At 44.0% G+C, this 15,322-nt stretch overlaps 1 protein-coding gene across 1 annotated transcript in view; it reads left to right on the forward strand.

The window, feature by feature from the left end:
• The window catches only part of LOC115078299 (ubiquitin-conjugating enzyme E2 R2-like), a 213,075-nt gene that overhangs the window by 137,910 nt on the left and 59,843 nt on the right, over nt 1-15,322 (forward strand). The window contains 2 exon segments of the mRNA XM_029581162.1: nt 3,240-3,279; nt 3,282-3,325. Coding sequence (XP_029437022.1) covers nt 3,240-3,279; nt 3,282-3,325 — 84 coding nt within the window.

Below are 15,322 nucleotides of genomic sequence, written 5' to 3' on the forward strand. Positions count from 1 at the left end.
CTCATGGTATGTTTTAGCAGTGGCTGTGATGCACCTCCATCGCAGCAGGATACGTCTTATTCCCTTACCTAAACAACTGGCTGATAGCGCCAGGTGAACAAACCCTTCAGTCTTACACCTAGCAAACAATTAGGTTTTCTAATCATTTACAAGAAATCCATCTTCCTCCCCTCACAACACACACACACAGGTCAGTCACACAGACTCAATCAAATCTAGAGCATATCTCCTCCTTTACGAATGAGCACTCAAATTTCATATAGCAGTGAATAGACGTCTGTGGCACAGACACCAGTTCAACATGTCCTAGTGTTCTTGGGTCACGTGGTAGTGGCTATTCATAATTCCTTTTAATGAAGCTGCATATGTCACAGTGGGGTCTCAAAAGTTGAGGGTCCCAATATCTTCAACCACTGTCAACCAAAATAAGATTGACGCAAGCCATGACCAAGAAATAAGATGGTGGCATATTAAAACACTGTGCTCCCTTGCATCCACACCAAGTAATTGACAAACGATGCTTCCATGAAAGGATGGGGAATGCACCTTCTGCAGTACAAGACTCAAGTCTTTGGAATCAGGAAGAACAAAACTACTATACAAATCTCCTAGAATTTGGACTATGTGAAATGCCCTCAATCTTCCAGCACCTCCTCCAAAGGATAGCCCTAATGAACCACAAAAACAAGTTCTACACAAACAAGCAGGGGGAGGTATGCAGTCACAAGCCCTCTGTGAAGAAGCCCTGACTATTTGGGAATGGGCCTCCTAAGCCAATGTTACTCTACAATGGCAGGGGAGAAAGTCTGCTACTTCACTTTCAATGCATATCCAGCATAAATCTCTGCTTCAACGACAGGGGGAATGAAGAAAAGTGGATCTATATACAGACAACCAACAAGGACTGAATTACATAGTCCGGGTAAACAAGCATGGGTGTAAGCTTGCTTATTGCGGCGGTTACTACCCCTAACTAATTAAGCTAGATATTTTCACTTAGATGCAGCTCCAACACTGCTCTCTACATTAACGGTGGGGGGGTGGAAGGGAAATAGAACCAAAAGGTTACTAAGAGCCAAGAGAAACAGATAAGTATGAGAGAAAAAAAAGTGCGAAGCTTGCTGGGCAGACTGGATGGGCTGTTTGGTCTTCTTCTGCCGTCATTTCTATGTTTCTACAAGCCACGTATCTACCAGTGATTGTAAACATGGGAAGTGGATTATCTTAGCAGAATATTCTATCCCAATCATTAGTGGACATGCTTTTCAGCCAGTGGGTTCAACCATGGATATATCTCTTCGCAACAGAACAGCAAAGTTTGCAAATTCTCTTCATTTGTCCATCTCCTTCCTAGAAGCTCAAGATGCTTTCCTGTTATGGGGGCAAGGGTCTACTGTAAGCATTTCCCCCCAATACCATTAATTCTCAGGATGATTTTGAAATGAATGAGATCAGGCCACAATGATTCTAATAGCTCCTGCATGGCCTGGACAGCCATGGTATGCATGTCTCATGTAGTACTCACACATCCCTCCACTGAGACTTGAGTGACCCCAGCTTGTTAAATAGGAAGGATGCTACAAACCTTTGCACTCCAATTTGAATGTAACTGCATGGATGTTGAATGTGTGACTATAGCGCATTGGAATCTTCCTGAACAAATCCAAGATGTCCTCTTCTTAGCATGAAAATAGTCTACCAGACGAAGCTATAGCCTCAAATGGTGTCACTACTCCAATTGGTGTGCCTGACACGCTTTAGACCCTTCTAAATGCAGCCTCTAAAATTACTTTCGTAGGTATATTACCTCTTAAATATGGGACTTGCAACCAATACACCAAAATGTATCTAAGTGCCATAGCAGCATACCATCATCAAAGAAGATGGAGTGTATTTCCATACATCCTTTAATTTCCATATTCATGCAAGGTCTTATTCATCTATGCCCTCTGCTAAAGCAGCCCCCTCCTACCCATTGTGGGACATAAACATAGTTCTGGCATCTCTGAACAACCTTTGAACCCTTGTGGTGTGCATCTTTAAAATTCCTCACCTGGAAAGTTCTCTTAATGGTGGTGACCTCTGCTCAAAGAATAAGTGAGATCCAGACCCTAGTACACTTTCCACCTTATCGCCAGTTCTTCCACGACAAGGGTTTTCTCCATCCCCACCCAAATTTCTTACCAAAGATCTCGTCACTACCAAAGTTCTTCCAAAGCCCCACAGTCATGAAAGGGGAGAAGTTGCTCCATACCTTAGATTGTAAACATGCCCTAACGTATTGCAAATGCATGGACACAAGCTCATTGCAAAAGTTTGCAACTATTCATTTCCTATGATCCCAAACAGACTGGGTTCACCTGTATTTAAGTGAACACTTTCTAATTGTGCAGTATAAATGTCATTATCCAATCAATCTACCAGATTGTCAGATCACCCCAAGTTTGAGCAACAGCTGCATTATTGGCACATTTAAATGTTGCAATTGAGGACATATGTTAAAGCAACTACCTGGTCATCAGTACATACCTTCGCGACGTGCTATTGTCTTGATACTACTGACAGCGCAGTGGGAACCATAGTCTCAAGTATTGCCCCATCCTCCTAGTTGGATGTCCACAGGGGAGCCCTGTTATAAGAGATTATATTCTCAGAAGAACCAAGAGATTTACTGCAAGGGGAACTGATTTTAAATAGCAGCCCTCAGCTTGAGACTCCCCATGGAGCATGGCTAAATCTGTCTGCTTATCAACAAAAAAGCAATTTTCTTTGCTTACTGTAATGGTGTTTTCCAAAGGATGAATTAGCCATGCAAACTGACCCACCCTCCTCCATGGACAGCATCCTCTATTATGAATTCAACTAGCTTTAACAACTGAACATAATTCTGGAACAATCTTTCACGCGGGAATACCCGCGCATGCTCAATACAAACTTTAACTGACTTGAGACAACTCTGCAACGTGCCACCTGATGAACATCACATATGGCTAATTCATCCTGCTATTTACGGAAACACTGTTTATGTTAAGTAAAATGTGCTTCTCTTTCTCATGCATATTTATTACAAATATCCTGAAGACCAGGCCTATTTGTGGTACTTGAGGACCAGCGTTGGCCTTCCCTGTTGTAGTGTGTGTAAGGTCAGGGGAAAGAAGTTGTTGGTACACTGCATGTGTGTTGTGAATGCTAGCTTTGGAATACTATTTATTTATTTTTAATATCTGTTTTGGTTGCAGGCTCACATCAAATTCCCCATCGACTATCCATATTCGCCTCCTACCTCAGATTCCTGACCAAAATGTGGCACCCGAATATCTATGAAGTAAGATGCTTTTCTGTTGATTAAAACTAAAGCAGATGTTTGTTTTTTATTTATTTTTATTTTTTTTATATACAGACATTCGATCTGAGATCACATCGGTTTACATTCAGGTACTGTAGGTATTTCCCTATCCCCAGAGGGTTTACAATCTAAGTTTGTACCTGAGGCAATGAAAGGTAAAGTGACTTGCCCAAGGTCACAAGGAGTAACAGCGGGACTTGAACCCTGGTTCCTGGTTCATAGCCTACTGTTCTAACCACTAGGCTATTCCTCCTAAGAACAGCAGCCAGCTGGATCTGTGAAAGCTGTCTTCCACAGTTGCAACACTGGTTAATGTGTAACATTAAACTTTCCCAGTAGGCTGGGTTTTTTACTCCTATTAACCACTAATCCAATCCAGGTAGGACAGTAAATAAACATAACTTTAAGTTGCAGGCTAGGTTAATGATTTTTTCAACACTAGACTCATTTAAAAGTATTAAATGAAAAGATGCTTTTTGTGTTACATTCAGTTGTACTGTATTGTACACAGGAGTTACTTATAAAAACTAAAAATAAAACCTGGAACCAAGAATTACTTTTTCACTTAGCACAAACACTACATTCTAATACATTTAGCTTTTATCCTTCCTATATGATTGATTAATTTTTGCAGCTTTACCATTTAGTTGAATAACACAGGGACTATGATTAAGACATGGATGCCTCAAAAGGTGTAAATGGACAAGACCTGCACTTTTCAGAGGAAAAAACTCTAGAACAAGGGATCTTGATATGAAGCTGAAGGAAGGTTGAATAGTTGCAAAGCCTTTCCTGGCAGAAAGGATGGTAGATTCATCTAAACCTGCTAGGATCAGAATTCCAAGAAAATATGGCATGAGTACAAAATCCTTGGCAGTTAGCTATGGCTTTACTCCTGTGTAATGCCCGGGCAGGTATAGTCTTAGAGAGGGACTAACGGGCACACATTCTGTTCACATTTTGAAAGACCTAATTCTCGCAAGGTGCAAGTTCAGTGTGTCCGGGTAGAGATTAATTTCTAGGCCCTTCTGTGTTTGGCTTTTAAACTGCCCCTTTAGTCCATTGTAAACAGCTGGAAGCTGGTCTGGTTTCCAACTCAACTTTACTGATAATTGACTAGATGGATGAAAAGTTCTTTAAAGCTCATGGATGTTAAAAGTCAAATTGATTTACAATTTGGATTCTGAATAAATTTGTGACCTTAAACTTCCAGCAAATGTCTTTAATAAAATAATAAAGGAACTGGCTTTATTCCTATTCCATGCCAGTTAGTGAATTTAATTATAGTTGATTTTTCCTATTGCTAAATGGTTAGAAATTTGATCCAAATTACTTAAAAGTCCCTGTTCTCATACCTCTCCAGCAGTATTCCCTGTTTCTAGCGTCTAGACTAATTAATCCAGAACCAGTGGGTTATGCACCTCTGCCAGCAGATGGAGACAAAGCAAAGCTGACAACACAGGAAATATACCCCTACAGTGAAGACAGCCAACCAGTATTCTGACTCCAACTGATGGACGTGCATCTCCCTACTGGGGATTGCTTTAAAGTTTAGGAATAAAGGAAATTAATTCTCCCCACTCTCCTGTGGTGATACTTTAAGGTCCCTCCGTCAGTTTAGAATTCTTGAGGTGATTTCCTGGTCCTTCAAATGAATGCCTTGGTCTGGTTGCTGGCTTTTTAGCTGGTGTGGACTTAGCTGTGGGGGGAAAAAAAATCTGAAAAGGCAAACGGGTACAGGAACAGAGCTCGGCGGTGAAGAGAGATACCCTCTCCCCCCTGCAACTGGAGGACCATGCTTATACTCAACTGGGATAAGCTGAGCTCAGGTAAAAAAAAAATAAATAAATTGAGAAGGGGAGTTGAGTAGGATTTCCCCCCCCCAGTCTCTGTGCTTGGTGAGCAATCTGACAGCCTTTCCACCCTTGCTGGTGTTTAGGATGGGGGGGGCAGTTTGGCGGGTTGACCAGCCCTTGGTGCTAGGCCCCGCTCCAAGGCTCGGCTGCTGCAGCACCTTCGCGTGCTTTTTGTATGCCGTACACTATGCTTTTCAGTTCTGTGTGCCCAACTGTTGACCTGGTTGAGCATAGCACTTGTTTTTAAGCCCTTTCCCTAAGCATCCTGTCAGAGCTCAAGTTGGGTGCTTTATTTCAGCACTGTTATGCACCTTATCTGATGATGCCTATAATGAAGAAACCTAGGCACCTTGCCCTATGTGTTGTCATATTTGGGCATCACATTCTTGACATTCCTTCTAACTTGGAGTGAAGGAGTAGCCTAGTGATTAGAGCCAGCAGGCTAAAACCCAGGGAATTCTGGGGTTCAAAGCACACTGTCACTCCTAAAAGTGGAATGTAAAAATCTAAATAAAATAAACTTGTCAGCGCTGTTGGAGGCTCAGGGGGGAATTGCCTCCCTCTGATTTACTAAGCCCAGGTCTTCCCAGCCTGGTGCAGGAATGGAGAAGAAAAGCTGCCAGGGTCACCTGATCCAGGGGCTCTCCTAACAGGTTTGTCAGCAGGGGAAGGTAGCTCAGTGGGCACAGGATGTCTGCCCCAGGCTTTGGCAGGATCCTTCAGCTTTTTCATGGCTGGAATTATTTCAAGGACTGCAGTCTTTTTTTCCCTTCAGGCACATTCCTTAGCCTGGTACTGTAGGTAAGCGTCTTACACCTGGAGCCGGTTTTTCCGATAGGGATCCAGATGGGCATGGATGATGAGACCAATCCTCACTCCCTGGTGGATGGGGAGATTCTTTCAGGATGGGAACCTTATAGAACTATGCTGCGATTCTTTCATAGAGATGAGTTACTGGATCTCATTTCCCAGACATTGAAGATGCTGGGAGTACCTGGGGCTGAATCCATGTCTAAGCCAAGGAAAAATTCCATTCTGGTTTCCTTGCATAAAGTCTCATGTTTCTTTCCTACTATGGAGGCTATTTTATAAGGTTTTATACACAGACATTCGTGTGGAATATCATGCCGGTTTACAATTAACAATTAAAGTTGGAGAAATTACAATGAACAGGGAGGGGGAAGGGGGAGAAGGCTAGAGGGAGAGTGGCAGAGGGAAAAGAGCTAGCAATGGAAATTTAGAGGAACAATTATATAAGAAGTGGAGAACATAGCTTCTATTAGAGATTACAAAAAACCGGAATGAGTAAAGTGCAAAACTTACATTATATACAGTCTTATGATTACAAAATAAAATGGATAAGTAAATGCACTCTTACACAATGTATTATCTTATGAGGTCACAGTGTTGGAATACTGGTGGGAAAGAGGGCATGGGGGCTGGGGGGGATAACAGGGATATAATGGGGAGTTAATGGCAGACTGAGGGAGTGAAAGGTGGGAGTTGGGCTAGGTTTGGTTCGAATCGGGGTAGGCCTGTTTGAAAAGCCATGTTTTGATTCCTTTTTTGAAGTTATGAAGGGAAGGCTCTAGATGAAGATTAGTGGGTAGAGAATTCCAGAGGGAAGGGCCAATGATGAAGGCCCTTTGCCTTGTGATGGCATGGTTAGCGGTTTTGAGTGTTAGGCAATGAAGGATACCTGCCAGGGAGGTTCTGGATGGGCGGTTGGATGTGCAGAAACGTGGCATTTCCTCAAGCCAGGTGTGGTTGTGTTTGTACAGCGTGTTGTGTAGAATGGTGAGGGTTTTGTATTGAATACAGCAGTGAATGGGCAGCCAGTGCAGGTCCTTTAGAAATGGGGTGATATGGTCCCTTCTACGTGTGTTATTTAAAATCCTGGCCATAGCGTTCTGCAAGATTTGTAGAGGTTTTATGGTGGATGCGGGAAGGCTCAGGAGAAGGGAATTGCAGTAATCCAGTTTAGATAGGAGGGGTGGTCTGAAGTACTAGGTGGAAGTCTTGAGCATGCAGGAGGGGTTTTGAGTTTTTTGAGAATGTTGAGTTTAAAGAAATCCCCTTTTAGGAGAGAATTGATGTGGGGTTTGAAATTTAGATGTTGGTCTAGGGTGACGCCTAGGTCTCTGAGTGCAGGGTGGTGTTACTAAGGAAGGTGTTGAGAGGTGGCTTGGGAAATAAGGTCATGTTGATTAGAGATTAAGAGGATTTCTGTTTTGAAGCGTTTAGTGTGAGCTGGAGGTTGGATAGCAGGGCGTTGATGGAGGCAAGGCAGGACTCCCAGAATTGCAGGGATTCGTTAAGGGATTTTTGTATGGAGATGAGGGTTTGGACATCGTCTGCATATAGGAGAAACTGCAGGCCAAGGTCCAAGAGGAGGTCTCAGAGGCAGGAGATAAATATTGAAAAGGGTGGAGGATAAAGAGGATCCTTGGGGGACACCTTGAATGAGGGGGATTTGTGAGGATTCACGGTTTTCAATTTTTACTACGTATTCTCTGTGGTTGAGATAGGAGGTAAACCATAGCAGGGGTGTGTCAGATGCCTATCTCTGCTAAGCGTGAGATCAGAAATTCGTGGTTGACAGTATCTAAGGCTGCTGAGATGTCTAAGAGGGCAAGTAGATATGATTTACCATGGTCCATACCTTTTGAGGATGGCGACTAGGACATTTTCAGTGTTTCTGGCTTTACAGAATCCAAATTGTGATGGATGTAGAATACAGTGGTCTTCTAGGAAGTCTGTGAGTTGTATATTAACTACCTTTTCCAATATTTTGGATATGAAAGGCAGGTTGGAGATTGGACCGTAGTTTGTTGGGTTGGAGGGGTCGAGGGTGGGTTTTTTGAGGAGGGGTTTAATGACTGTAAGTTTGAGAGGGTCTGGGACTTTTCTGAAGGAGAGTGAGCAGTTGATTGTCAGTTAGGGGTTTGGCAATGGCGGCGGGAATAGCCAGGAGAGCTTTTGTCAGAGGTGTGGGTAGCTGGTTTAATCTTTTTTAAAATGGATTCGATCTTCTTAGTGGTTGAGGTCGAAGGATGCGAAGGTAGCCTTGTTGGTGAGTGATGTGATAGGGGTGGGATTGGTAGGGAAGCATAGTAGTATACTGGTATCTTTAATGAGATGCCATAGAAGCAAATTTTAAGGGAGGACATGTTTTGGATGGACTGTACCCCCTGGATCTGGTTGTGAGAGAGAACAATTGTGTTTTCTGATGGTGGATGTGCTTGTCTGTGCCGTTACGAAGTGGTCATCCGTTCCCATTGAAGGATGCACAAGATAGGAGGATTGAGGCTATCCTTAAGCAGGCCTTGGAGGCAATGGCAATGACCTTGCAGATAGCTTCTTGTGAGCCCTTGGTGGTTCACTCTTGTTTTCTGCTCTCTCAGGAGGTCGATGAGTCTGGTGTAAATTCCAGGGCAGTGATGGAACCAGCAGCTATCTTTTTGGCAGATGCAGGCTGCAATTTTGGTCTGTACTTTGGCCAGCGGGGTGGCTTCGGTAGTTGCAGCTAGGTGTCAACTAATGGCCGAGAAATTGGCCAGCTAATTCAACCTTGAAATCTAACCTTATGAAGATTTCCTTTAAAGGCTTGCTCTTGTTTGGGAGTGAGCTGGAAAAAATGACCAATAAGTGGGATGAGTCTCCAGTTCCTCAAATTGCCAGAGGATACATAGAAATGACGGCAGAAAAAGACCAAACGGCCCATCTAGTCTGCCCAGCAAGTTCCCACACTTATTTTCCCATACTTTTCTGTTTCACTGACCACCACGTTTCAGGGCCCTTGTTGGTAATTGTTTGATTCGAATTTCCTGCCTCCCCCTGCCATTGATGCAGAGAGTAATGGTTAAGGGTAGTAATCGCTGTATCGAGGCAAGTTACCTCGATGCTTGTTTACTCCGACTGCACAGATCAATGCCTTGTTGGATGTTGTCTGAATGTAAATCCTCTTTTCCACATTTCTCCCCCTGCCATTGAAGCAGAGAGCAACACTGTATATGCATTCAAAGTGAAGTATCAGGCTTAATTGGTTTAGGGTAGTAACCGCCACAATAAGCAAGCTTACCCCATGCTTATTTGTTTACCCAGACTGTGTAGTTCAGTCGTTGTTGGTTGTCTGAATGCAAATCCTGTTTTCCACAATTCTCTTTGCTATTGAAGCAGAGAGCAATGTTGGGAGTTGCATTAACCATGTGAAGGCTTATTGAATAAGGGTAGTAATCACCAGGTAGTAGCCACCATTCCAGCAAAACCACTCCCCATGGCTCTTCTCCTCATTCCCATCCTCTAGCCTTTATGGATCCATAGTGTTTATCCCATGCCCCTTTGAAATACTCACAGTTTTTAGTCTTCACCCACTTCCTCCGGAAGGGCCATTCAGGAATCCACCACTCTCTCCATGAAGAAATACTTCCTGACATTGGTTCTGAGTCTTCCTCCCTGGAGTTTCGAATCGTGACCCCTAGTTCTACTGATTATTTTTTTTTTTTTTCCCAACGGAAAAGGTTTGACCATGGATCATTAAAACCTTTCAAGTATCTGAAAGTCTGTAATATATCACCCATGCCCCTCCTCTCCTCCAGGGTATACATATTTAGGTTCTTCAATCTCTCCTTATAAGTCATTTTATGAAGACCATCCACCTTTTTGGTCATCCTGTCTCTGTCCCTTTGGAGATACGGTCTCCAGACCTGAACACAGTAGTCCAGGTGAGGCCTCACCAAGGCCCTGTACAAGGGGATCATCACTTCCTTTCTCTTACTAGATATTCCTCTCTATGCAGCCCAGCATTTTTCTGGCTTTAGCTATCGCCTTGTCACTTTGTTTTGCTGAATTTAGATCGTTAAACACTATCATCCCAAGGTCTCTCCTGCTCTGTGCACATCAGCCCTTCACCCCCCATCAAATACAGTTTTCGGATTTCCACACCCCATATGCATGACTCTGCACTTCTTGGCATTGAATCTCAGCTGCCATATCTTCGACCACTCTTCCAGCTTCTTTAAATCCCGTCTCATTCTCTCCACTCCTTCTGGCGTGTCCACTCTGCATATCTTAGTATCATCCACAAAAAGACAAACCTTACCTTCTATCCCGTCCGCAATGTCGCTCACAAAGATATTGAACAAGGCCGGTCCCAACACTGATCCTTGCAAGTGCCACATTCCTTCAGCCAAAGAGATCATACTCAAGGGGCTGACTTTTTCAGTGCTACAGAGGAGCAGCCTTTCAGGGGATTCGACCTTTTGGGTAGATCTGTCATTTTGTCCCAGGCAGCCCAGAGAGGGAGCAGGCTCAGATAGTGGAGCACCCTGAGTCTCCCAATGAACAGTGTGCTGACAGACTTCCAGGAACAGGGGAGAGGTTGCGCCTCTTTTTTTTAAATTGGCGAAGGATTAAGATCACTACAGACGGGTGGGTTCTGGAGGTGATACCAGATGTCTGTGCACTGGAATTTCGCAGTGTTCCTCAAATGTGTTCATGGTGTCTCCCTGCAACTTTCTGTAGAAACAGGCAGTGGAGTGTACATTGTCCCAATTCCTCAGCCTGCAGGCTGTGGTTCCAATTCCCATGTCTCTAGAAAATGCAGGCAAATATTCACTTTTGTTGTGCCCAAGAATGAGGGCTCGTTTAGTCCCATCCTGGATCTCAAAGGAGTCAGCAGTCATTTTCGCATGGAAATCTTGAGCTCAGTGATAATGGCAGTACAATCAGGGAAGTTCCCATCCGACTAGAGCATCAACAATTTCATGGTTTTGGAGCGTCGTCATCAGTTTCGAGCACCTCCTTTTCCAAGGTTATGGTAGTGGTGGAGTTGAAAGAGAATGGGATCCTGGTACATCCGTACTTGGACGACTGGCTGGTTTCGGCCAAGAGTCTGGAAGAGAGCCTCTAGGTCTCTTGTAAGGTGCTCTCCTTGTTGGAGTTCGGTTGCTTTTGGCCAGGTTCACAACCCAATCTCTGGCCATTTCAGTTGCTAGAGTATCTTGGTGTTTGGTTCGACACAGGGCAGGGTGTTCCTGCCAGAGGACTGTATTCAGAAGCTGATGGCACAGATGTGTCTGCCACACACAATATGCCCAACAGTGTGGTCCTATGTGCAGGTACTTGGCTGATGGTGACTTTAGAGGTGGTGCCTTGGGCAAGAGTGCATATGCGTCCTCTTCAGAACCCTCTGCTGTCTCCTTGGAGCCCACATTCTCAAGACGATCTGATTCAGCTCCACCTGCTGATGGAAATTTGCACTCAACTGCAGTGATGGTTAATAGGGGATCATCCTAAGAAAGGGTTTTCCTTAAATTCACTGGACTGGCTAGTACTCACAACAGATGTAAGCCTCCAAGACTGAGGAGCTCACTGTAAAGAGCTGATAGTGCAGGGGTGCTGGAGTGCAGAAGAGTCATTCTGGAACATCAATCGGCTGGAAGCTCGGGCAGTCCACTTGGCATGCTTGGAGTTCAGAGACAGGTGGCAGGGACGAGCGGTCCAAATAATGTTGGACAATGCAACAGTGGCCTACATCAGTCGGCAGGGAAGAACCAAGAGCCAGCAAGTGTTGCAGGAAATAGACCAACTTACGGAATGGGTGGCGTCTGCTGTTTCTGGAGCTGCTGATGACTTTTTGCAGTATGAAGGATCCTTGATTCTTCAGTCATAGGAGAGATCTGAAGTCATTGGGCATAGACGCTCTTGTGCAGGAAGGATCGGAGGACAAGCTGCTGTATGTCTTTCCCCCATGGCCCATGTTGAGCAGGATGGTGCTTCTGGTGGCGCCAGACTGGCCCAGGAGACCATGGTAGGCGGATCTGCGAAGGCTCCTGGTAGACGCCCCCTCCGGTTTCCAGCATGCAGGGATCTGTTGCGGCAAGAGCCTGTTCTAAGATCTGACTCTATATTTTGTCTTAGGGTATGGCCCTTGAGAGGGCTTGCTTGCTGAAGCATGGATGTTCTACTGCAGTGAGTGCCACCTTGTTACAAGCTAGAAAGTTCTCTACTTCCTTACCCTATGTGCAAGTTTGGTGAGAGTTTGAGGCTTGGTGTTAAGATCAAGGGGGTTCTTCCTCGTTTGGCTCAAATCCTGCTCATTGTGGAATTTTTACAGGATGGTTTGAATAAAGGATTGGCCCTTAATTCTTTTAAGGTATAGGAAGCAGCTCTTGTCTGTTTCAGGGGTCATGTGAATGGTGAACTCTTGTTGGCTCATCCAGATGTGACCCATTTCTTGAAAGGAGTGAAACACCTTTCATCCTACCTTGCAGTTAGTGTCTGGATTTCTTAGCAGGCCCTACGTTTTGTCCAATGCGTAACCTTTCTTTGTGGTTACTGACCTTGAAAATGGTGTTTCTTGTGGCAATTTGTTCTGCATGTAGAAAATTTGAGCTGCAGGCCTTGTCTTGCTGGGAGCTATTCCTTCGAGTGACTCCAGGGACGATACAGCTGTCTACTGTTCCTTCCTTTTTTGCCAAAAGTGGTCTCAGATTTTCACTTGCATCAATCCATTTCCCTGCTGTCTCCAGATAGATGTGGAGGAATTTTGCCTGTTGTGGTCCTTGGATGTTGAGACACATCGTGAGGTATCTGGAAGCTTCTAAATCTCTCAGGAAGACTACCTGTTTTTCCTCAACAGTGGAGATAAACAAGGTGACCCGGCTTCACTGGCTACAATAGCTTGCTGGATTGAGGTAGTCACGACTGCCTATGTGGATGCTGAGCATATGTTGCCTAGTCCGGTTAGGGTTCATTCCACTAGGGCTCTGGCAGTGTCATAGATGGAGGTTAGATTATCTCCTGATGACATTTGCCGAGCTGTAACATGGTCCTCCTTACACACTTTTTCCAGGTATTATCGACTGGATATGCAGGCTTGGGAGGACACAGCCTTTGCACGAGTGGTTTTGACTGGACCGCGGGCAGCCTCCTGCCCTATTCAGGAGTAGCTTGGGTACATTCCACTGGCTCTGGATTCAATGTTGCGATGCTAAGAAATGAGAAAATACTATTTACCTGATAATTTCCTTTTCTTTAGGAAAGACAAATGAATCCAGCTTTCCCCTCCTTGGTGGCCAAATAATTGTGCTATGGTCCTCTTGCGTTACTATGTAGTCCAGGGGTTACTGATAGTTAATCCAGTCCCTAGACTAGTGTTAATACATTATTTGTATGAACTCAGTGTTTCCTGTTAACCAAGTACTGGAATGGTTATCTGGTGTTAAGTTTTTTTTAGTCTGTCCACAGTTCTCTTTTGCAGAGAATATTGGTGGGTTGATGTCACTGCAAGGGTATATGTACTGTGACATTAGCTTTGCTCCAAATCATCTGCTGGTAGAGGTGCATAACCCACTGGTCTGGATTCATCTGTCTGTCCTAAAGAAAAGGAAATTATCGAGTAGTAATTTCTCATTCTCCCTTCTCCTGGCAGTACAGTTGGCATATCTTACTGCCTCCCAAATGTCTCACCTGGGTTAGTAGTTAGAATACTCTTGAATAATATTCCATAAACTCCTTTCAGGTTATGGATGTGAATCCATTCCTCCTTGACCAACTGCTGTTCAGGACCTTTCTAGGTGAAAGCTACCTCTTCCTTTAGATGATAAAATCTGAGTCCCTGGGTCCTAGGACACTCCGTGAAAATAAGGAAAATGTGTATCCAAATAGGGAAACCAAACCGGCAAGAAGGATAGAAAAAACTTACTCCTTACAAATTAAGGTCTCCATAACCTGGACAAAATTAAGGGTAAGGCAGTCCTTCTCAAATTATTTATCCAGGTCTCTGTCCACAGAACACCAGGCCTTTTTCCAGCAAAAACAATCAGAAGTGGGGACAGCACAGATAGGCTATCCCTACAAAGGGTAACTCTGAAAAATCTAATTTAGAAACCACACACTAAGATAGTGGCAGGGGTTTATAAACTGTTAGAGCATACAATCTGAATCTCTCACATAGGGAAGCCAAAACCCATAACCACTGCTACTTACATCACTCTGCTCCCCTCCCAAGGTGTTTAGATTTATATTCTGCTTTTTGCACTTTTTTCAGCACTTCAAAGTTGGATTACTTTCAGGTACTATAGGTATTTCCCTATCCCCACAGGGCTTACAATCTAAGTTTGTACCTGAGGCAATTGAGGGTAATTTATTTATTTATTTAATGTCTCTTATATACCGATGTCCGTTTGCACATCGCATCGGTTCACAGTAAAACATGAACTTTATGGGCTGTCTCCAGATAGATGTGGAGGAATTTTGCCTGTTGTGGTCCTTGGATGTTGAGACACATCGTGAGGTATCTGGAAGCTTCTAAATCTCTCAGGAAGACTACCTGTTTTTCCTCAACAGTGGAGATAAACAAGGTGACCCGGCTTCACTGGCTACAATAGCTTGCTGGATTGAGGTAGTCACGACTGCCTATGTGGATGCTGAGCATATGTTGCCTAGTCCGGTTAGGGTTCATTCCACTAGGGCTCTGGCAGTGTCATAGATGGAGGTTAGATTATCTCCTGATGACATTTGCCGAGCTGTAACATGGTCCTCCTTACACACTTTTTCCAGGTATTATCGACTGGATATGCAGGCTTGGGAGGACACAGCCTTTGCACGAGTGGTTTTGACTGGACCGCGGGCAGCCTCCTGCCCTATTCAGGAGTAGCTTGGGTACATTCCACTGGCTCTGGATTCAATGTTGCGATGCTAAGAAATGAGAAAATACTATTTACCTGATAATTTAATAGTTGAATCCTTTAGGTTTACCACACCTGTTTCCCCAAATAAGGTCTATGGTATTCCAGCTGAAGGGGAAAATGGACAGACTAGAGGGGTCTCATAAAATTTGTCATCTTATTCCTATGTTTTTCAAAATTTGTGGCACGTGCATAGTTAACATAGGGGCCGATAAAGTACAGTGCACCAATGTCAGCTTTGCTTACTCTAAAATGTGTAAAATAATAATATTGGTGTGTGTGAAAAATAAAGGGTTTTTGCCAAACATTTTTTCTTCCTGCCCAAGAAGATACACCTGTCTTGGTATAGCTTCCCATTTTTGTTTAAGGCAATCTAAAGCTAGGGAATTCCACTTGCTTGTCTTCAGAGAAAACAAAGTTTGACCAGG

The sequence above is a fragment of the Rhinatrema bivittatum genome, chromosome 1, assembly GCF_901001135.1.
Source record: "Rhinatrema bivittatum chromosome 1, aRhiBiv1.1, whole genome shotgun sequence".
In the NCBI taxonomy this organism is placed as follows: Eukaryota; Metazoa; Chordata; class Amphibia; order Gymnophiona; family Rhinatrematidae; genus Rhinatrema; species Rhinatrema bivittatum.